This window comes from Passer montanus, unplaced genomic scaffold (assembly GCF_014805655.1).
Source record: "Passer montanus isolate IOZ18808 unplaced genomic scaffold, ASM1480565v1 scaffold57, whole genome shotgun sequence".
Classification (NCBI taxonomy): Eukaryota; Metazoa; Chordata; class Aves; order Passeriformes; family Passeridae; genus Passer; species Passer montanus.
Window position 1 is genome coordinate 3,516,846 of NW_024370705.1, and position 22,226 is coordinate 3,539,071.

General features: G+C 47.8%; 4 protein-coding genes across 11 annotated transcripts in view; 3 read left to right on the plus strand and 1 right to left on the minus strand.

The window, feature by feature from the left end:
- The window catches only part of MSI1 (musashi RNA binding protein 1), a 29,758-nt gene extending 23,973 nt beyond the window's left edge, over positions 1-5,785 (plus strand). For 2 of the 4 annotated variants that reach the window (XM_039725955.1, XM_039725957.1), the window contains 4 exons: positions 1,751-1,819; positions 1,925-2,097; positions 2,535-2,600; positions 3,521-5,785. In XM_039725955.1, the coding sequence (XP_039581889.1) occupies positions 1,751-1,819; positions 1,925-2,097; positions 2,535-2,576 (284 nt within the window). In that variant the 3' untranslated portion in view covers positions 2,577-2,600; positions 3,521-5,785. The remainder of the gene's footprint in view (positions 1-1,750; positions 1,820-1,924; positions 2,098-2,534; positions 2,601-3,520) is intronic. The other 2 variants (XM_039725956.1, XM_039725958.1) reach the window with 1 other exon arrangement.
- A 2,207-nt stretch (positions 5,786-7,992) lies between these two features.
- PLA2G1B (phospholipase A2 group IB) lies at positions 7,993-9,975 on the plus strand. The gene is made up of 4 exons (XM_039726091.1): positions 7,993-8,158; positions 8,236-8,395; positions 9,102-9,229; positions 9,854-9,975. Exons 1-4 carry the CDS (start codon positions 8,125-8,127, stop codon positions 9,973-9,975), a joined length of 444 nt encoding a protein of 147 aa, XP_039582025.1. The 5' UTR covers positions 7,993-8,124.
- A 2,881-nt stretch (positions 9,976-12,856) lies between these two features.
- SIRT4 (sirtuin 4) lies at positions 12,857-20,979 on the minus strand. 3 transcript variants are annotated; one of them, XM_039726013.1, is made up of 6 exons: positions 20,918-20,979; positions 18,133-18,638; positions 17,197-17,491; positions 15,799-16,002; positions 15,182-15,347; positions 12,857-12,979 (listed from the first exon to the last, which is right to left on the minus strand). In XM_039726013.1, exons 2-4 carry the CDS (start codon positions 18,630-18,632, stop codon positions 15,850-15,852), a joined length of 948 nt encoding a protein of 315 aa, XP_039581947.1. In that variant the 5' UTR covers positions 18,633-18,638; positions 20,918-20,979; the 3' UTR covers positions 12,857-12,979; positions 15,182-15,347; positions 15,799-15,849. The 3 variants fall into 3 exon arrangements, with proteins under 3 accessions (XP_039581947.1, XP_039581946.1, XP_039581945.1); XM_039726012.1 differs by having other exon boundaries at positions 15,042-15,347; XM_039726011.1 differs by having other exon boundaries at positions 14,088-15,347.
- Positions 19,259-22,226, plus strand: part of PXN (paxillin) — a 53,196-nt gene continuing 50,228 nt past the window's right edge. For 2 of the 3 annotated variants that reach the window (XM_039726003.1, XM_039726008.1), the window contains exons 1-2: positions 19,276-19,443; positions 21,691-21,706. In XM_039726003.1, coding sequence (XP_039581937.1) covers positions 19,291-19,443; positions 21,691-21,706 — 169 coding nt within the window. In that variant the 5' untranslated portion in view covers positions 19,276-19,290. Of the gene's footprint in view, positions 19,444-21,690; positions 21,707-22,226 lie in introns of all 3 variants that reach the window. The other variant, XM_039726007.1, reaches the window with a different exon arrangement.

Sequence of the window (22,226 nt, forward strand, 5' to 3'; positions counted from 1 at the left end):
CATAAGCGCCTTTGAGCCTTCTGCTTGGCAAGCAAAGCAGATGTGTGTCCAGTTGTTTATTTACATGTGTGTTTTTCTGTACAAGCCATCACATTTGTAGAGGAACGTTGGTGACTTGGTAGAATAGTTTTTCCCTTCATGTCCACCCCTGGCTCTCCTTTGCCTTTTCCTAGCAGAGGTGACTCACTCGGGGCCTGGCTGTCACTGGTGGCCGGGGTGCACCAGGGCTCTGCACAACAAGAAGTTATTAATGCTGCTGTCCTGGCTGGGTGCCACATTAGCTTACAGTCCTGAGTGTCTCGCTGAAGCACCAGCTGGGGATCGTGGCATTCTTCCCTCCCCATCCGCTTGCCTCCTGTTGAGCAGGCGCTGCGCTTGGCTGGGCCGCGGCTGGGCTCCCGGGGACGGGCTGGAGCTGGAGCTGGAGCTAGCCCTGGCGAGGGCAGAGCCCAGCGAGCCCTGCCTCCAGGGCCCTTGTGCCCTCGAGTGGCTGCAGCACACACGGGCTGTGCTTCACAGCTCTGCCAGGGCAGCCAAGAGGAGGGGATGGTGCAGGCAGGGATGCACACGCAGGTGCTTTGTCACCGCAGCACAAACCTGGTGTCTCAGCAGATAACACTGCAAAGGCAAGAAGGATTTTTCTTGGAAAAAGAGCTGGAGCTTTTGAGATGACCTTGTCTCCTTTCTCAGTAAAACCACATTCACTCATGTGTAGGGGACTTGCAGCAGGGATGGGGCAGGAGGATGGCTGCCAGCAGCCTTTCTTTCCCAGAACAGCATCTTTGGGGGTGATGTGAAGCAGCAGCATGCCTGCATTGGCCCAGGGCCTGTAATGAGCGGCTAACCCAGATAGAAGCCTCGTGTGACGTTTGCTTGAAACAGGCTGGTGCCTGCTACTAAATATTCCCTCCTAAGCCAGTCTGGGTTTCAGCCTTTACGCGATTGATTTGTTCTGACCTCTTTTTATGGTGCTCTAAACAGAATCACAGTGAATTTCACATTCAAGCATGAAATGCTGACCCAGTCATTTTAAGGGCAAAGAGAAACATACTGGCTAGATGCCTCCTGCCCCGAGGGCTGAATGCCTGTGGCAGTAGAGTTGGGAATTAGAACTGCTACATATAAATTAAGACTTACTGTTTTAATTAAGCCATTTCTAGTTCCTGCTCCCTAGGTACATGTTTCCTGCTTTTCAACAATGACGTTTTGAGCAATCAGGAGCAAAACTCAGTGTGGGGAGAATGGTATGTCTTGAGCAAAGAAACAGGGAGAAAGAAGCTATTAAACTGTTATTCAAGAATATTAACAAGAGACACAGGAGGGGCTGAGCCTCAGGATGTTAAGCTTCAGCTGCTGTCCCTGAGCTGCTGCCATTCTCCACATTTACTGCCAAAATCTGGATCTGTAGCTTCAGATTAACTGCATCTTGCAAGCTTAGTAGTGACAGGATACATCTGAAATTGCCCACTTCTCATTCAGCTCTTCCACACCACGCCTTTGGCTGCTCTGGGATGTGGGCTTGACAGAGCATGGCTCGTGCATTCCCCTGGACACTGGCTGTGCAAAAGAACACTTTTGATGAATTCAGGGCTATGCACTACCCTGTTGTCATCCTTTAACGTCCTCTGTGGTGCACAAAGCCAATACATATGTGTGAGCCCAGAATTTTGCAGCCGGAAATGCAGGCTCCCTTTGAGGAGTTTCCCATGTAGCCACAGTGCTCCTGAGATGCCCTTTCCTTCCTTTGCAGCAATCCCCCTCACTGCGTATGGCCCGATGGCGGCAGCAGCGGCTGCGGCGGCCGTGGTGCGAGGGACAGGTAACTCCACTTTCCTCCCCACACGGGCCCCGGCACGGAGCTTTGCCAAGGGGCTGCGGGAGGGGGGTGGGACGGGGTTGCATTTTTGGGATCTTCACCATGTAGTTCTGCTGCCTGCTGTAGGTTCCACCCCCAGTCGCACCGGTGGGTTTCTGGGCACCACCAGTCCCGGGCCGATGGCAGAGCTTTATGGAGCCGCCAACCAGGACTCAGGGGTCAGCAGTTACATCAGCGCTGCCAGTCCAGCCCCCAGCACCGGCTTTGGACACAGCCTAGGGGTGAGTGCTCCCTGCGCCCTTTCTGGAGGGAGGGACATGGGCAGTGGGCTGTGTCTCCATGTGCTGAGGGAGGTGAGCAGCCCCCTCAGCCCACAATCTGTTTTCTGGTTATGAAATACCACACACTGCAGCATTGGCTGTGCCACTGCTGAGCCCCACACCGAGATGGATAGTGCAGAGCCCACATGCTTGGTTTCTGTTGGCTCTCTCGGATCACCACTCAAGGTCCTGATCTCCAGTCCTTTCCCTGATCTAGCTCAGGCTTTCCAAGAGCCCATCTTGGCCCTGACACAGCGTTCTGCAGGGTGATGTGATCTTTAGACCTGGCACCTCCAGCTGAAAACATTTATTCTGTGCCATGACTGAATTTGTTGTGTTAGCAATTCTTCTTCACTGTTCTTTTGTTTAAGAGTGGGGTTTTAACTCTTTCTTCACAGGGTCCCTTGATTGCAACAGCTTTTACCAATGGGTATCACTGAAGCTGGGGACCAAGGAGGCAGGAGGTAAGACAGCTTTGAACAGGAGCAGGTAATGAGAGAGAGGAGTGAGGTTCTGAGCTGGTCCCTGTGCTTGGGCTCTCAGCTGAAGCTGTGCATGTTGCTGTGAGGCTCCGTGGTCTGGCCCAGTCTGTGGGAGAATTCCTGTGGCCAGTCTGGGCTCTCCTGAACCAGGAAGGGTGGCAGGTTGGGTTCCTATGGAATGCTCTCCAGGCTGGGAGTGGAGAGTGTCTTAGTGTCTGGCACTGACAAAAAAAGAAAACACCTGCAGGTTTGACCAGAGTCACAACCCAGTGGTGATCTGAGAGACAAGCTTGGCTCCTCTATGGGGCTGAGGAAGCCTCCACCACGCAGCTGGTTTGTTCTCACTGCTGCTGAGACCAGTCTCTGGGAAGTGAAGTTTTTAATCTCCTGCCTGGGAGAAGGGCAGAAGGACAATCTGATCAGTTCTGGTATTGGTCCTTGGATGGGCTGAGAGGGAACTGGTGTATAATTTTTGTTTGCTTTGCAAATGTGACTGAAGTTAGTTGGCTTAAAATTTAAAATTAAAAAAACCCCCAGCTTTTCAAAAAGGAGGGCAAAAACTGGAGGGAGCAGTGTCCACAGACAGGAGCCCATGGCAGCCTGGCAGGGCTGGACTGAGCTGAGTGCTGGGGAAATGGCTGGACTCTGCTGTGTCCCAGCCCTTGCAGGGACCAGGCCACGTGGTGTGTGGGACTTGTTTCCCAGACCTGCACATTGCCATTGAAGATGGAAACATGTCTGCCATGCCCTGTCCCTGTGCCAGCGATGTGCAGAGCAAGGCTGTGTTGGGGCAAAGTTTGGCTATTGAGTGTTTCTGTCAGATCACACCAGAAGGAAACCCCAGGAGAAAAGCTGTGGTTGTTCTAGACCCTGTCCCTTCCCTCCCCTGCTGTTTCCCACAGATTCCCCAGTGACCTAGCCGAGGACAGCGAGTGGCTGGAGGATCTGGTGAGCCTCGGGGGATGAGCCAAGGTTACCTTTCTCTGAATCAAACTGCACACTGCCGGCTGGCTGCCAGGCTCCTGCCGCCCTGCCCGATCTCTCCCTTTGACCAGACCACACTGGACTGAACCCGAGGAGATCATCTCGCTTTCCTACTAACCACCGACGGTTTACGCTTCCCCCTCCCTGCCCCCAGCCCACTGATTCTTCTTTTATTTATTTTATTAGCTGTTAGTTTTATTTTTTTATTTTATTTTTTTATCTTTTTTGGGGGCTGCCCCTTCTTTTTGTTGTTTGCTCTTTCCCGAGCTAGTAGACATATTTTATGAATTGGCTTTGTGATTGTGTTAGGTAGTTTTCATTGAGGAGTATTTTTATTTGGCTTTGAAACTGTTTTGAATATTTTCAACTCTGTTGTTGTTGTCGTCAGTGTTTTTAAAGCACGGTATGTAACAAGAATGCAGTTCTGAAGGGAAGAAAGAGACAGAGAGAGAGAGAGCAAAGGCTGAGAGGAACTGCTGTATTTCTATTTTTTTTAAAGAAACTGTTTTTAATTGTTTCTGTTTTGTAAATGTGAGGCTTTGAAAAGTGTGAAACTCCAAGGATCCGAAAACGTTGGACATCGCTATGGAACAAAACAAATGTATATTTTGCTAAGTGAAAAACACTATCCTTACAGCTGAAAGATTTTTTTTCTCTAGGTTTAGTTTTACGTGGGGTTTTCTTTTTCCTCCTGTATAATATGTAAATATCGTGAGCTGAACCTGGCTGCTGCCTGCAGCCTGGCTCCAAGGAGCAGCTCCAGGTCCTGGACTTGGTGCCGCAGCGTGAGCAATACTCTCCAGCAGAATCCTGACAGGACTTTGTTCTTTTTTGTACACCTTTTACTGTAAGATTTTAAGACCTCTGATGAGATGAGATGAGCGGGGGGCGGGGGGCGGGCGGGGTGAAACGTACCAGCCATCGGCTGTTTTGCTGAGCGGGTTAAAGCTGCTTCCAATTGCTTGATGTACAGACTCCATCCCTGGGCTCCGTAGCACCGCCTCTGGGCTGGCTTAGGGAAAGGGCTTTGCCGCCTTTGTCTTGGTTACTTTGAAAGGAATTCACTCTCCAAACTTTATCGCTTGCGTCAAGATTTCCTGGGAAAGGGGATCCTCCTCCGGAGGCGAGGGTGTCGGAAAGGGTGTCAGCCAGGGGGAGATGTGGGCAGTCTGAAGGGCAGGGCTCTGGGATGGGGATTCATTAACAGGGGAGAAAAGCATTAGGGTGGTGGTTTGGGGGCGGGTTAAGGGCTTCTCAGGGATTATATGAATTACAGAATTGCAGCTTCCCGTTTGCTTTACTCTGTGTTCTGAAGACTGTGGGAATTTGTCCGTTGTCCTGTGCGGGGTGATCTGGTCCCTTCTCCAGAGCCTGCTGGGGCTTCCCCTGCTATGGTCCAGGCCTCTGCCAACCAGCACTCTGCCAGGGGAGGCCTCCAGCAGGAATACATGGGGCAGGTTTGGGTCTGGATTTCAGTGAACCAAAGACCTTGTTAAGGGGGGTGATTAAGCCTTTTATTAAGATGCAGCCAAACTCTTTTCCCAGGGAAATAAAAGCTTCATCTTAAGTTTTAAAAATCATTCCCTCTCTTCCCCCAAACTGAGCCCCTGTAAAGGAGATGGGCATTTAGAAAAGGACTGGGAGGGCCACAGTGCCCACAGGGCCCTTTTTCTCTTCTATCTCTCCCCTGTCTGCTGGAACTTGTCCTGACCTGGGCGATGCGTTTGGAGAGTTCTGTTTAGGTAAGAAGGTACTTAACAGATCAGTACTGAAAACACAAAGCAATAATTTTTGTTACTGAGACAAGAGTCTGTATGTCTGTTTTTTTAAATATTTCCTAATTAAAGAAGAGCTGCATTTTATTGGGTTTATTTTTATTCTATATACTTCAAATTTGGGTCTGCAGCCAGCGCTTTCCTCCCTGTTGGTGTGTGCGCTGAGCTGCTTCCGTGCCCCCTCCAGACATCCCGGGCCAGCTGTGCTGCTGCGGGGCTGAGAGTCACTCTCTGGCCACTGCCTGGAGGCTGGGGCTCTGGTTTCAGGGTGCGCATTTTTTTTAAAAGAAATAAAGCTGTGTTTTTAAGCCAGTAAGTTATTACACTCCAGTGTTTGTTCTCTCCACACCTGTAACCCTTTTTCCAGATTTCAGTTTTAAATTCCTAATAAATTATTTGAAAACTGTCCCTGTCTGTCATTATTTGGGGGTGCAAGGTTTTCAAGTGGGGGAGATTTCTGGACCTGGCAGGAGTTGCATCCTGCCTTAAGGATAAAAGCCCCAGGCAGGTCTCTGACTTGCTGTTCTGCTCCCACATTTTGGCAGTGGCCAGTTTATAATGTGAGGCAGATCTGCTTTTAGTAGAGATTGTAGCTCTTTACATTACAGAGGTTTTGTGTAAGTATTTGTAGGTTCAGAAAAGGAGATAATGTGCTTGCAGGTTTGGCACATACCCTGGATTCAATTGACTGTGTTGGACCAAGGAAGTAAAATGTGGAGATGGGAAGTAAAGTCCTTAACAGACAAAAGAGAGAAAGGAGAATTTTAAGTGTGGAATTGTAGGGAACTCTGCAATAGAGCTTATTAAAAAGTCTTTAAAATAATTTAAGGGTTAAACCTATAAACTGGACGCAGTTATAGGTTGAAATGTGCTCACAAGTGTACCAAGGAACCAGTGGCTTTGTATACAGCACAGGTTGGGGGAAACCAAAAATAGCATTGGTGGAAAAATCTACCCTGCTGGGGTTTTTCTCATGAGGCACTCTTGTAATACTCATGTGCTTGCTTTCCCACACATGGTGATCCTTTTGTTGAACTAAAAATGGAGGAAATTGTTGACTTATGATTTTAAAAAGGCCAGTTGACTGGAAATGTTCTAGGAAATATCAATAGTACATCAGATACTGAGAACAGAGGAAAAAGGAACCAGACTCCTAAGTTTGATAGGTAAGAAAACAATTATTTTTTTTTTAATGTTAAAAGCAGAGAAGACAGAGAACTCTTAAGGGGATACTGAAGGGAAAGTTGGCAGATTGATCTGTGTGCAAAATTTTTTTTTTTAATGTTAAAAGCAGAGAAGTATCTTAAGGGGATACTGAAGGGAAAGTTGGCAGATTGATCTGTGGGCAAAAGACAAAATTATTTTTTTCTGAACTAACTGTGGTACAGATTGTCCTTTACATCAGATTTTAATGTTTGTTCAACACTCGGTTAGAACACGGAGAATCTTAAATCAACCCAGCATCTGTTCAGCTGTAGGTAATCCATGAGTGGGGAGACCCAGAATGGGAGTGCTTGAAGAGATGAAAAACGTCTGCATGGATCTGCTTGTTGAGCACCACGTCTAACTTTCCCTAAATGTCCCATGGATATGTCAATGTCCAGTGGGTACTGTGGGTGCCTGGTGTAGTTTTCCTGTGAGGAGGAAAGTGTCCTCATCAACCCTTTGGAACCTACTGGTGGCAGGTGAGCCCAAAGTTTCCTGCATGAGCACCCTGGTGTATTGGGCTGCTGCAGAAAGGTGGCCTTTGTGTTTGTTTGGTGCTTTGTTTATCAATGCAGACTTGACAACCATGTAACTATGGAACCGTATCTTGAGTGTGTGAAAATGCCCAACGTCTAGCGCTGAAAGTGCCAGAGCTCTGGGATCTAAATATGAGCACACTGTTTTTACTTATTCCTGACTGATTCCAGGAAGATTTTTCTTACCCATTTTTTAAACTTCTTTCAAGGCTTCCAACTCTCCTCATCCCACGGCATAGAAAACCAAAGGTTCTTAACTGGGTTCTGTATTGGTGCTGGAGAAAGAGAAACTGCTCTAAGTCACTGAAGTCTGCTGTGTATGTTGCAACTTCTAGGCCTGGTTCATTTCCAGTGTAGATTGCTTAAGGCCACATAAAACCAGATACTACTACTTGTTTAAGCCACCTAAAGGTTTTCTAGGTCACTTGGCTCCTGTTTCTTGTCTAGTAGTACCTCCTTCTCCTCTGTGGTTTTAAAGTAAAAAATAGCTTGATTTTTTTTTCTCAATTGACCTCATGCCAAATGGGCATTTGATGTGAGTGGACAACCTCTATCTTATTCTCTGAATTATGCCAAGAGAACCCATGGAGAGATACAGGATTAATGATATGTGGGATACCATAATAAAAGGATGCAAGTATTAGTGGCAGGTGGTTATTAGTGTGCCAGAAACCTCCAACTTAACTATCATACTGCTATTATTTTTTTAGTAGAGAGCCCTTAAAAATATGCAAGTCTTTCAGGCTGACTTCTAATTGTAATACTACAAGAATTTAATAGCAAAAATCTAGAGAGCAAATATTTGCCTTTCAGGTTTTTATGGATTTAACTCAGTTGGCCTTCAGCTGGTCACACCACAATCTACCACACACAGCCTCCGATGGAAGAAGTCTGCATTTAGTAACATAAATACTGGCTGGTTTATCTCACACCCATGTCAAGGTGAGCCTGTTGTATAAAGCCTCATTTCCCTTAGCTGCGGTGTTGGTGTCAAGAGCTGTGAGAATGAAGTTCCTGGCCCTGCTTTTCCTGCTGTCGGGTGTGTAGGTGCCCTGGTCCTCGCGCTGGTAAGCCCAAAGCTGACTGTAACCCCCTCCCCTGTGTGTCTGTCCCCAGCGGGCGCAGCCAGCGCCGAGGTCTCGCCCCGGGCCGTGTGGCTGTTCCGAGAGATGATCAAGTGCACCCTGCCCAAGAGCCACCCGCTGCTGGAATTCAATGACTACGGCTGCTACTGCGGCTTGGGGGGCAGCGGCACTCCAGTGGACGAGCTCGACAGGTTCGTAACTCTGCTTTTACAAACCCCTTTCCTTGCTTGTGCCTTCCTGCTTCAGCTTCATCTCAGCTGGCCCTGCCCTACAAAACTCTCTGGCTACTGTGAAGGAAGCTTTCTTTCACAGATGGATTCTGGAAAAGGATGTGCGCTACCACAGCTTGATGCCTCATTACTAAGATAAAACATAATTACTGTAGCTCTTCTCTTCTATGGCAGCACAGTGTACTCATTCCTGCATTTTTTTTCTCTGCAGTAGGGCTGGGCCAGCAGCCTGGACACAGCTCTGCACACTCTGCCTGGTGCTTGACCAACATGTACAGGTTGGGCTGCAAAATGCTAGGAAATGGCACGGGCAATTTAGAGACACACAAATCTGGCAGCTTTGTCTTGGATTGCGTTGGCTGAGAGCTTATCAGCTACAGGCACTGAGGGGAAGTGTAGGGTAAACACTGGCTTTGGCTTTCCCTGTGCCCAACAGACAACTGTGAAGGTGCTCCCATAAGTACGTATTTACCAGACACCTCTTGGACCATGAGCTGGCACAACTGTATCCCTTTCAGGTCCTTTGTGTCTGCCCTCTTATTGCTGGCTTTTTTTTTTTTTATTGTCAAGAGCCTTGTCAAAGCAAATCTAACGTATTTGTGTGTCTTACAGGTCAGTTGAGCCTGTGATTCTGGTATTTTCTAACCTTATTCTCCTTGTTTCCCAGGTGCTGCCAAACACATGATAACTGCTACTCGAAGGCAATGAAAATGGAATCCTGCAAATTCCTCCTGGACAACCCCTACACTAAGATATACGACCACACCTGCTCTAATGGGCAGGTCACATGTAGCAGTACGTCCATTTCCATTTCACTCTAGATGTTCTCCAGCCTCTCTTAGGAAAGAGCAGGGCTGTGTTACACTCACACCTCTGCAGCAGGCAGGCACAGTGCAAGCTCTTGCAAGTTCTTCCTGGTCGTTAGAAAGAGGGCACCTCACACAGGCACTGCAATGAGTATTCTCTATATAGCCCACAATTCAAAGTTTGTGAAGATGTATGGTACAGCAGAATACAGAGAAGCCTGTCTAGTCTTCAGGGGATTGAGTACTTTTCTGGGAGGCCTTCTAATGGCAGTACCCAAGAGATCAGCATGTTAACTTGGCATTGTTATAGAGTTTCTGAGTTTCTGCTAGATACCTCTGATGAACAGTGGAGACTTTACAGGGCTCTGGAACAGAGGTAAAGAGCAGAGGTTGGAAAATAGGGCTGCAGGGAAGGGAGGAAGGGGCAAGGAGAGAGATGGCTTGGCTGGAACACACAGCTTTCGGGGCAGGGGGTTAGTGGGCAGCAGCCTGTGCACCCCCAGAACGACGGCAGCAGTGAAACGGGTACACCATGGCAGCAGAAATGCCAGCCCGAGCCACTGCAGCGGCCGGCTAGGGAGCCGCGGGCTCTGAGCGCTCCTCTCTCCTCCAGGCAAGAACAAGGACTGCGCCGAGTTCATCTGCAACTGCGACCGCACCGCTGCCATGTGCTTCGCCAGGGCCCCCTACAACCCCCAGTACAAGCACCTGGACAAGAACAAATACTGCAAATAGTCACCCTCATGTGCCTCAGGGCAGCCGCACGACAAAATAAACAAATAAATAACCTAAACCGATACTTCAAGCCGCCGCGCTGAGGGGACGGAAAGGCGGGAAGGGCGTGAGGGGGAGGGAAGCCCCGCCCCTCTGCCCACGGCCCCGTGCGGCGCGCGAGGCGCCCCCGTGTTCTCTGATTGGCCCTTGGGGGCGGCGGGGGCAGGGCGCGCCTGCTCGCGGCCTCGCGTGCCCCGCCCCGCCCCTCAGGTACCCGCGGGCTGGGGCTGCTGAGGGTGGGGCTGCGGCTGCCCGCCCTCACCGGCCCGGGAACACCGCCCTGCCCGCCCTCACCGCCCCGGGGCCACCGCCCTGCCCGCCCTCACCGGCCCGGGAACACCGCCCTGCCCGCCCTCACCGCCCCGGGGCTCCCGAGAGCGCCCTTCAAGCCTTCCCTCAGCCGCCCTCGCCTCGGGTTGTCCCCGCGTCAGCCACAGCGCTGCTGTCCCTCTTCCTCGGGGTATTGCTGCGTGAGGGTCTTGAGCCGTTTGGTGCTCCTTTCTCCTGAGGGTGTCCTGTGTGCGTACCCTGGGGAGCCCTTCCCCTGCCCTGTCCCAGCCAGGAGCTGCAGAGGAGGAGGTAATGTCGGCCTGGAGGGCAGGGAGCCCCTCAGAGGGACAGTATTTGCCCCACTTTCCCAGCCCTGCCAAGGTCCTGTGCCGAAGCTGCCCCGCACCCTTGGGACCGGTTTTGCTGTCAGATGTTTCTGGAGGTGTGGGTGAACTCTGGGGCAGGGTCTACACACACTCCCTGCTTTCTGGCAGGGCATGAGGAGGGCCCGGTTCATCACCAGAATTAACTGTACACAAACATGGAGCAGACCCCGAGGATCTGAGAGTGCTCTGGGAAATGAGAAACAAATGGGGAAGGAAGAAGCTGGCTTGGTATGTTATTGGAAGGTACTTGCAATGCCTTCCTTCTGAAAGTAAATGTATCTTTGAGGGCATAAGAATGATATTGAGAAAGGATAGTGAATTGCATTTAGTTCTTCTTTTCCTTGAAAAGGGAAAGGAATTGTGTCACCACCAGACATTCCATTTTATGGTAGATTGAGTCCTGGTTTTGTACCAGTATTGGTTGCTTATTTTTCTCAGGTGATTGTGTATGTGAATTTTCTGGAAACATTGAGTGCTTGGAGTCCTCCACAGAAATCTTGAGGATCCTGGATGCAACCCTGTCATATGGCCAAAATGAATCATTCTTAGGGCTGAAGAGCAAGATGAGGTCTCTTGTACTCGCTCACTAGCTTAGATTCTCTGAAATTATTGTTTGTAGAACAGTAAAGCTCCTAAGTAAATGTTACTAAAATCCCCTTGTGATAAACTTCATTGTAGAGAAAAAAAAGTAAAATATCATCACTGTCTGGAAGGAACCCTGCACTTTTTTGAGCTGTATTATCACAAGTAGGGAAGATTGCTGGGGTGCATTGGAAGCATTTCAGAAACTTAGTATGAATTTTGCCTGTAACAGGAACTCTGGATTTGAGGTGAGCAGTATATCTACTCCATTCAGCATTTGGAGCAGGCTAACATTCTGTAGATAAACCCCATAGACAGATAAAGGCTCCAATTGGTTCCATATCTGTCTTACTCCACACAGATTTTATAAGCCTGCACTTATGTTTGGTCCCTTGATCATGCTTCTCATTTCCATGCTGCTTTGGTGTTGTGAACGACCCGCCATTAAATCCAAACATTCCCCATCCACAGGGAGCCTTCCCACACAGTGCAGAGTGTCAGGCCCTAATGAACAGCACAGGTGGGGAGGCTGAAGGGGCTGTGCAAAGCTGCTCATTAGGGCTTTGAGGAACGTTGTGGCAAGAGTAAGAGCAGGGCTGGTGACTCCTTGAGCTGCCAGCGCTGGGGGAGTACAAGGAGTGTGTGAACATCTGCCATGCTGGCCTGTGCCTCTGCTCGAAACCAGAAAGGGATTGCCTGGAATGCAAGGTGTCCCTGTGCTCAGCAAGGGGGAGCTCTGAGGCCCCACGCAGCACCACAGCTGGTGCACAGCAGGGAGAGCAGCTCCGGGGGCTCACTGCAGAAGTGAAGTCTCAGTCTCTTATCTTTTCGCTATTGTTGTTTTCTATGCCAAGATTTTTCACTCTCTGCAGGGAGAGCTGAATTACTCTTAACTACATGGGCATTGCACAGATGAAAAAGAGTGCTCCAGCTGAGGTGAGACATGCAGAGAGAAAACAATTCTGCTGATGGTAATGATCCTGTGTCGGTTTCTGTTTGGGCCTGGAGACCAATTCAAGACACTCCCACTGTTGCTCGTCCTCTTCAGGCTCAGCTTCTCTTTTCCTCTGCCATTGTCTAGTTAGTGGTGCAGAAGGGAAGAAGTGCACTGGGGTACCTTTCCTTGGTGCGAAGGGAGATAACAGAGATCTGCACACAGAATTGCAGGAACAGTCTGGAACAGTGGTTTTAAAGCCCATCTGGCTTGGCTCTGCTGTTTCCCTGTCTGCTGCAAAGGCTGGGAGAGGGTGACATCCAAGGCAGTCACAGAGGAAGAAGCACACTCTAGATGGCAGATTTAGTCACCTTCACTGACCCTCCCAAGTTCTGCATGCCCAGGGTTTTGGGTCACCACTGATCCTCCCAAGTTCTGCATGCCCAGGGTTTTGGGTCATTTTCCAGAACTAAAGAACAAGCAGGTGTGTCAATAGGAGCAGTCTGACTGTAGGATGTGGGAGGCTGCACTTAACCATGGGCACCAAACCCTCTGGGCCATCTGCATTCTGTGCTGCCCTCACTGGAGCTCAGTATGTGAAATACCTTCCTCAGGCTGCTGGACTCAATTACAGTTTGCTCTGAGAATTTGCCCAGAAACAAAGTCAAGATTTGCCAAATAGGAAGTAACTTTTATTTGCTTTGGGTAACTCCAACTCCACTTTCAGAGGAGCAGAAGAAAAATCCATTATATGGGACTCTCAGCTCCTCTATCCAAGCTTCAGGAGGAACAGCTGTAAGAAAAAGAGAAGAGCAAAAGCTGTTGATTCAGCTAATTTCATGTCATGGCTTTTGGTGTAGGAATTTTAGGTTCTCTCAGGCATTTCTCATGTGAACAAACTTGATAGTATCTTGGGGAATATGTTAAGAAGTGAAGTGGTCTGATCCTGATCTAAAAGAGGCCAATTTTAGTAGTGCTGGATCAACTTAGCAGAAAAAAAGAAGGAACTTCTTCATCTCAGCCTCATACAGTTGTTGTAGATATGCTCATTACCATATAGTAACAAACCATGCACAGGAAATTTACTGTTATGTTCATTTATTCAAAGTCATTGTCCTGGTGGTTTAAAAGTACAACTGGGGCAATGACTGAGAGTGATGCTGAAGAGACACCCTGACTCCTCTCCCACAGGCTCAGCTGCAGAACTGGAGAGGAGGCAGGGGTAGATGTGGGAGGTTTAGTTACCTGTCACAGAACTCATTCCAGGATTTAAACTGCTTGGCAATGCTCCCACACCTTCTCAAAATGCTGGCTCTACTGGCACTGAACCTGCAGCCTCTGGTTTTGACACACCAATGTCATGTAAGTTTGAAGGAGGGGGAGAAGATGATGTGGATAGTGAGGAACTCAGCCCCAGCTCCTCTGCTAAGGAGCATCAGCTTACAGGGAAAGCCCCTACATGGAAACATGGTGTATGTGGAGACTCTGCTGTGCTTTAGGCATGATTTCTGCAACAGCTTTGGTTGGTGGGACAGCTGTACTGGGGACAGCACAGCTAAAGATGGAGAGAGATCTGTGAGCTTTGCTCACTGCCAAGCAGCAGAAACCTGAGTCATTGGAAAGTGGAGTCACCATTCAATGCAAGCAGAATGCAGGTGGGAGTCCTGAACTGTTCTTGCCTGGCTTCAAAGTGAAGCTGTCTCTCCTCTAACCCAATACAGACAAATCCTGAAATGTGTTAGGCATCTTAATGCCCTCTACCTTCTGCAGAAATTGGATGCCTTATGTATCCCTTAGATTCTGTGCTTTTTTTGCTATCCCCTGGCATGGATTTAAATCAACAACAAAGCAAAAATTCACTTTGCATCCTGTGGTCAGTTGTCCTTGCTTTGCTACTTGACCTTTTAGCAAGCAGATGACTCTGCCGTCCTTGTTTCCAACTGCGTGTTTCAGTTCTTGTCAAAATATTAGTCCAGGACATGTTACTTGGAGTAGGAGGGAGCACTTGGAAAACCCCAACAATTAAATCCCTCAGAGCTAGAAGTGGGGAGTGGTAGTTTCATGAAGAAGGTCAGGTCAAAAAATTAGTGTTCTAGTTTGTGCCAGGTTCTGTACTTTACTCTGTGAACAGTTTGATGGAGCTTACAATACCATCCTAAGGATCAACAAAAAATCACTACCCAGTAGTGATGGATCTCCTGTTAGGAGTGTGGAAATTGCACCTTTCAACAGAGATTACCTCCTGAGGGAGACCTATTGTACAGGTTTAATTTCATTTCTCTCTTAATTCATCAACTGCTAGTAATTACAAACTGCATTTTTGCAATGGAAGAAAAAAAGACTCTAAACTGGCTATTGAGAATGTGCTTAAATCATGGGAGGGAGAGAAAATTACAATGCAAATAGTCTCAATCTTCTAAACAATTTTAATTGATTCCTTAGCTATTAATGAAGTAAATAACATCTTCAAAAATGCATTCTGGAAAATGTAGTGGCCTCACTGAAAGTAGTGCTGGTCAGATTAGCTTCAAGTAACTCCTGTGGCATCTCAACAATGTTTAATTTTTAAAGGGTTGGATAGGAAGCAGTTTAGCTTGTCAACCAACAGTTGAGAGAAATGCTGACTTCCCCTCCTTGCTGGAAGATGTCAACCTTATAGCCTGTCCTTCCAAATAACCTGTTACAAGAGCAGTGTTCTTGTTCAGCTTCTATTTTGAACCTTTTTTCTTTTAAGTGACCATTGCAGTTCCTCGTGCCTCCTTTTCCTCTTTGCACACTCTACAGTATCCCACCAGTGACACTGGATCCCCCAGCAGTGTCCCACACCGCCCTCCTGTGCTCCAGCCTCAAATTACCTGGTCAAAATCCCCATCCCACCCTTCTCCTCTGGGATAATTAAAAGAAAGGTATTTTGTCCTCAGACATGGTAGTCCAATTATCCTGTCGCAGTGAATGAAAAGGCACTGTTTAACGGCAAGCTAAGGCAGAAAAGTACTTTTTTTCCATCCTCATTCTGCTTCCTGATACGTGGTTTCAATGGAGAGAACTGGTGAGGCTGACACGCGTGAGGCTTGCTGCCCTCTCCTGGTGCCCTCAGCGGCTGTGCACTGCATCTCGCAGCTGCCTCTTGCATTGGAGTTTTCCCCTTTCTGAGATGAGTCCTGCAGGAGGGGAAAGAAAGAAACTGCTTTATCGACTGAATTGATTATTTTTACAGCAGTGTTTGATTAGGATTAGCTGGACCAATTCAATCAGGAACAGCTTTTGAATTGTCAGTTGCAAAGGCAACCGTTGTGATCAGGTTCTCTGGAACTACAGGTGATCCCCTGTAGTTTCTTGATAGTAACAAATGGATTGGATTTCTACACTACTGAGTCTTCTGGATACTCCTACCTAATTCTCTGGGAGTGCTAGCACTTACTATGTTTTTTGTTTATGATCATGGAAAACAGTATAATGGCCCATCAGAGCAGACCAATTACAGATAAAAATTTACAGCCACCTTTTGGTGCAGTGAGGGAACATTTTGTCAGTCAGCACATCTCAGTCTCGGCATTTTCCAGGAGCCCATATTCTTACCCTGAAAGGTGACTGACCAGGGAAGGTACTCACCTTGTAAAAGTAACTTTAATCCTGACAGCTACTGAAGCTCAGCTGGTTGGGTCATGTGCAAACAATCAAAGGCAGCAGCTCTCCACAGCGGGAATTCAGCTTTAAGGATGCAAAGTGATCCAACCTGGTGGGCCCAATGTTAAGGACTGCAATTGGCAGCTTCTTCTCCCGGGCAGCAAGGGCAAACCTGTAACCAGAGTACACCTGCAGGAGTACCAGAAAACAAAATGACAGGCAGCTTAGGCAAAAGAAGAGTTACAGCAAGGAATAAAATAGCTGCTGTTGGCAATGGGAAAAGGGGTGTATATACATGCTGTATTAGGCAGCTGCACTGAGCTCAGGTAGGAAATGTCTTTGCTCAGGAGTGCACAGAATAGAACAGCTTTTAACCTCTGTCATTGAAGGATTTGCAGTTTCATAGAAGCTGAAACTTCAGAGCAGACTGAAGGGAAATGTCCTTGCTTTTAGTAAATCTCTGCAGCAGTTTTTATTAGTTATCACAGGTGCTTAAATGCTGCACTTTGATGGTCCCTGCATGGACCAGCTAAGGTAGTACAAGAACAATCCTAAGGCATTTCAATCATTCCTGTACAGAGGATTATAAGCTTAAGAAGCACAAGCTTAAGAAATTTGTATCTGGTATCCTGGAGCCAAGAGAATCACAATCAGGCAGCCTTGGTTTTCTCTCCTTCTGGGAGGTGTTAAGAGTAACATTTTTTTAATGTAATAGAACTTGTTCTTGGAAAAAATTATCTTACATAAACACCATTACAAAAGCTTCTATGTGTTTAGAAACTCCTGTTGTTTAGCTACCTTACCTTATAGATAAGAGAATTATCTTACATAAACACCATGACAAAACCTCTATGTGTTTAGAAACTCCTGTTGTTTAGCTACCTTACCTTATAGATAAGAGGCTAGTGGAGAAAACACATTGTGATACAAAGGACAATCCCAAGCAGTAGAGATATTTCAGCTCTCTTACTGAGAATTGAATAAAGAATGAGAGGTCCTAAAACCTGGTATTTCACACAGTGTATCATGAGGCCTAAAAAGCTACTAAAGGCTAAACATTTCAGGTAAAAAAATGTGAGGAATTAATTGTATCAGGTATCTTGCCTTTATGGACAATTGTGACCTGATGGAGGAGGCAGCAGAGAGGTCTAAATGGAGGTATTTACAGCAGCATGAAGTAGACTGACAAAGAGTGACAGGGAAGCCCAAACAGGTCACCCATAAAGCCAGATTCCAACCACAGTAAAAATAAAATACAAAGAAGCTCTGCAAAGGCTGGTCTGATCCACAAGCCACTTGTAGTCCTCAGCTGTGGGACCAAGGATCATTGCAGGCAGAGCAGCAGAGAAGTAGGAATACAGTTTGGGAGGCAGACCTACTTACCTGCATAGAGGATCCTGCTATCAGCATGGAGTCTGATTCTGCCAGGCGTTGGTGTACAAAACTGACTTTTTCCTGGCTCACTGTGTCTCCAAAGAAGGTCACATCAGGCTTCAGGATTCCACCACACTTTTGGCAGGCTGGCACTTGGAAATTGCGCACCTGCTCGTCCGTCAGGAAGACATCCCCATCCGGAGCCACCCCAAATGCTTCAGCTTTCCAAGTAGGATTCAGAGCTTCAAAGTGCTTCTGGAGCTCAGCACGCAAGATTTGGTCTCCACAGGCCAAGCAGAAGACCCTGAAAGTCAGAGCAAAGTCTTAATGGAGAGTTTCATGTCAGCTGAAGATCTGGAGACTCTAACTTGCTCCTTAGGAAGCCTGTCATGATTTTCCACATTTATTTACCAAATAGTACAGATCAAGGTGATGTCTTTCTACTCTGTTGCTTTGTAGGAATGCTCTAGAGGAAGTGCTTTTAACCCTGCCATGCATCCTCTCTCTCAGTTCATGCTGTGCTTTTTAATCTAGAAATGTTGGGTGATCCCAGACAGGCTGTGATGGCCCTTCTCCAGTACACATATCCCATGCAATTCTGGCACTATCCACTCTGCTTAAGGTGGATAGTCCTTGTATCCTCATGATCCCCTCGTTCTCTTTACTAAGAGGATATTTGCTGTACCAAGGAAAGGGGAAATGGATGCAAATTTCAAGGAAATGGATCCAAATAATGCTCCAAAAAATGGAGTGATGGTCATGTTTCTTAAATACCGTGCTGTGGACAGCACTGGGTTGTGATCTTTTTCTCCACCCCAGCCCAATACCACTTTGTGCCTGTCCTCTCCAGGAATGCCGTGTGGACATTTTGCCTCCTTTCTGAGCAGCTGACACTGCAGCTGCGTGTCAGTGACCCCTGCCAGCCCCCAGAGCCAGCAGCTGCACCTGTGTATGCAGCCGTGCAGCTCCGTCATGCGCTGGCTCCCGGCTTTGGTGTGAAGGGCATCCACGTTCTGGGTCACCAGCCAGTGCAGCTTGCCCAGCTTCTCCCAGTCTCTCAGCACCAGGTGAGCCTTGTTTGGCTGGTGGGAGGAGAACTGGGGCCAGCCCACGAAGTTCCTTGCCCAGTAGCGCTGCCGGGCACTGGCGCTGCGGACGAACTCAGCGTGCTGCATGGGCCGTCTGTCTGTCCTGGCGTAGAGCCCCACGCCCTCGGAGCGGTAATCGGGGATCCCTGACTCCGTGGAGATTCCAGCTCCAGTCATCACAAACAGCCTCTTGGAGTTAGAAACAAAGCGCTGCAGCTCCTCCACTTCTGCGGGATCTGGGGGAAGACAGGCTGGCACGAAAGTCAGGTTTGGAGAGGCTCTGGATACAGAACGGGATCTGAAATGATGCAGTTTGACAGCTCCGAAAACGCCACACCACTTCCTGGCAGAGAACATGTTCAGCTAAAAGGCAGGAACAGAACACATGGCAGGTAAAAGAAAGCAAAAAGCATGTCCTTAATGCCATTTGCTCGCAATTCTCTGGGAAATTATGCAGTTAAGTATTCTTTGCTCTCTTTTTAGTAAAGAAACAAATTATTTTGGAAACATGAGCTAAAGCCCACCATCCAAGTATGTCCTTTTGGAGGAGGGAAATACTGAGCACAAAGTCAACAACTCTGACTTGCAGGGTTCCTGCTGTTCTACCTTGGAGTGAAGGATGGCTGTCTAAGAGGATTTGAAAGAGCCCAGAAAGACCTGTGCATGTGAAGTCTTTCCCTGGTATGTGCAGCAGACCTGAGAGGCAATGGCAGGAAGGCCAAGCACCTCACCCCAGAAGCACTGGCTGGTTCCTCCCCAGAAAACCCTTGTTCTGCACTTTTAACATTCTGCTTGCTCCAAATCAGTCTTTTATATTTACCCTATCCTTAACACATGTTGTAGGAAGGGAGAGAAAAACAACCTCAAAATGTTTTTTTCCTCTGGCAAAGGCCTTGACTGGAGTTACTCCTGTGTGGCATGTTTTGGTTGGTTTTTTTTTGCTTTTGTTTTTTACAAAGGCCTGGTGCAGGACAGGCCTTGAAATGAGACTGAAGATGATTAGGGCACTGTCTAAATGCCTCTGGCACCTCCTCTTCTGTGGGTGCCACCTCCCCAGAGTCAGTGGGAAGCTGGATGGGCACTGCTTTGCTTTTCCAGCAGACACAGAGGCTTTCTGGGAGAGAAGGGATCATCCAACGTGTTTGGGGCAGAAGGAACGGCCTGGCAGGTAGGAATGGCAGGGACACCCTGCTCCAAGGGAGGAATGACATGCCCTGCTGGGGACAGGCAGGGTGGATGGCTTTGCTGACTAAGTAGCCTGGAATTGTGTGCAGGACCTGTTGAGACACGAGTGGATGGGTTTGGACTTTGATTTTGTTTAGGCTTTCCAGCAGTCTGCAGTTCTATCTCTATTTCATTGTTTTAAAACTATTCTTTCTGGGCCTTGCTATGGTTTTGCAACAACGTACAAAAAGCTTTGGAAGCAACATTCCTGAGAATTGACTGTCTGGTATTTCTGCCTCCTTAAATCTCCCTAAGCAGGGAGGCTTGTATGAGATGTGAAAGACAGAACTTTATTTACTGATAAAAGGGGATGATCTCCTGAACACCTAAACTTCAGATGTATTTGAATATTGCTCCATTTACTGTAAGACCTGGTACTGGTGGGGAACTGAGGGCTTAGATAGAGTTGAAGTTTAGGTGTTCAATTCCAAGCACTGTGATATTAAACTGCTGATAGTGGCAAAGGGCAGATTTGGCTCACTTAGTCTTCAGTTCTCAAGGCTTTTTGTCATCATCAGTTGAAATGCAGGAAGATTGGACAGACTCCATAGTCTGAACTGCTTTTTGTATCTAAGCAGTGATTCTGTTTGCAATGATTTTTGCTTTGTTTTGCTGTTTAGCAGGAGTCGTGTTCGGCATTCCCTCCAAAGAGGTTTAATTTCCCATATGAATTAATTAGAAGGGACAAAGTCTCCCAATAAATTAATTTGCTTTGAGAGTAACTTGTGTCATGATGCTCCCCAAAGGCTGTTAAGCCAGCTTGATGGTAATTAAATTGCTTTAACTGATGAAAACTCTTCAATCCTGCCCCTAATCATTAAAAGATCTCTCAGAAGGAAATGTTCAGAGGTGAAATGAAACAGAAATATAATAGGTGTCGGCCCACAAGAGAGAGAAAAGAAAAATTACAGATCCATTTAGATACATTTGAAAGCTGCTGTGAACCAGGTAAGGACGATGGAAGAGAAAATGTTACAGGATGGAATATTTCTTGTCAAATACAAAGCTGCTTTTAAAATGAAAGTGTTCCGTTAAAAAAAAAAAAAAACAAAAAAAAAAAAAAAAAAAAAAAACAAAAAAAAAAAAAAAAAAAAAAAACAACAAAAAAAAACCAAACCCCACACAACTACTTTACATAACAAGCGAAACTCTTTAAACAGACCTAGGGAGATCTGAGGCTAGCGTTTGTTTTTAGCACACACCCAAGATGCTCGGCAGGAAAAGATCAGGCAAGGTTAAGGTAGAAGAGAAACAGGGAAGAAATCTACAGGCCAGAAATCCCAAGGGCCCCGCGCCATGCGGAGCCCCACGCGTGGCCGGTGCCGTGACCCCGGCGGGGACGGGGGGCGGCCGAGCCGAGCCGAACCGAAGCCGGTAGGGACAGAAGCGCCGGGCGCTGAACAACGCTGCGAACTCACCTGCCATGGGCTGCCGGCCGCGGAAGGACAGCGCCGGCCGAGCCGAGGCAGCCCTCTGGGAAATGTAGTTCAGGGGAAAAAACAAACCCTGAGCACAGAGACTACAACTCCCATGCGCCAGAGCGGGAGAAAGGTGTTCCCAATGTCTGAGCGCTCCGGTGCAGCCCTCAGTTGAGGTTAAAGTCCGAACGCATTCCATACAAATGCATGTGGTAGCTGTGACAAAATGCATTGTTATAAAAGATGCGTTTTCTTTTAACTGATACTAACATGTTTCAGGCTTAAAATGTGACTGAATGAATAATGGAAGAAAAACCCACTGAGGGCTGTTACAGACATGTCTAGCTTGGGAATTAGGGCAGTGCCAGCCTGTCTGCTGCTGCCTCTGTGCGCCCTGGCAGGAACCCATCTTTTTACCTCTCTGCTTGCTGAGGTTTCAGTCTCAAGAATCACCTCATAATTTGTTTAGTTTGCCTGGCAATAAGAAATTTTCATTTTTTTCCTTCTTTTTCTTTTTTTTTTTTAATTTTAGTTTTTTGTTTGCTTCGTTTTTCTTCAAATGAGGCTTATATTTCTGAGGAACAAATAATATGAGGAAGGCCAGACTGCTGTATGGTAGCAGCCGGGTGCACTGGATGCCCAGCAGTCTTACAGACAAGGGGCTCTTTCTAAAGATTTGGACTGCTTTTCAAATGCATTCACAAAGAACTCTTGCTAAACAGTTCAAAACATTGCAAAAAGTTTTAATCCATTTTTTTTTTGGTCTCTTACAGTTATTTCAAAGACCAGGTGAGCCTGAGGTCTGTGCAGCAGTGTGTGATTCTGTGATCACACGGAAGAGGAGCATCCTGCTCCCTCGGTGCGCAGTGCCACCCTGCCTGTCCCTCTGCCCCTGGGCTTAGGTGTGGAGCACATCCTCCTTTCTGGCAGCGTCGTGAGTCTAAACGACTTTCAGTGATGTATACTTTAGGAGTTCAGACGTGTTTTAAACTTTCAGTGATTTATACTTTAGGAGTTCAGACGTGTTTTAAACTGTTGGGCCATGACTTTGCTCTGGTGGCACCCGGCAGACGCCGTTTCTCCCCGGCGCTCCTCGAGCGTGCCCCAGCCCGGTTCCGTGCGCCCCCTCCGGGGATGGCAAACGGCGATTCCCGGCCCACGCCCCCGGCCCGAGCAGCGCCTTCCTGGACGCTCATTACCATAGTGCCCTCCCGGCAACCCCCGCGGGTCCCGGCGCTGCCACCGGCCCCCGGAGCGTCCCGCCGTGGCCCCCCGGTGCCCCCCTGGCCGGCGCGGCGCGGCGGGGGCC

Coding starts and splice junctions, on each gene's coding strand:
- PLA2G1B (XM_039726091.1), top strand. CDS start 8,125: ATGAAGTTCCTGGCCCTGCTTTTCCTGCTGTCGG. Junction 8,396..9,101: donor CCAGTGGACGAGCTCGACAG/GTTCGTAACTCT, acceptor CTTGTTTCCCAG/GTGCTGCCAAACACATGATA. Junction 9,230..9,853: donor TGGGCAGGTCACATGTAGCA/GTACGTCCATTT, acceptor TCTCTCCTCCAG/GCAAGAACAAGGACTGCGCC.
- SIRT4 (XM_039726013.1), bottom strand. CDS start 18,632: ATGTTCTCTGCCAGGAAGTGGTGTGGCGTTTTCGGAGCTGTCAAACTG. Junction 17,492..18,132: donor CTGCACGGCTGCATACACAG/GTGCAGCTGCTG, acceptor TCTGACTTTCAG/GGTCTTCTGCTTGGCCTGTG. Junction 16,003..17,196: donor TAGCAGGATCCTCTATGCAG/GTAAGTAGGTCT, acceptor GTACTCCTGCAG/GTGTACTCTGGTTACAGGTT.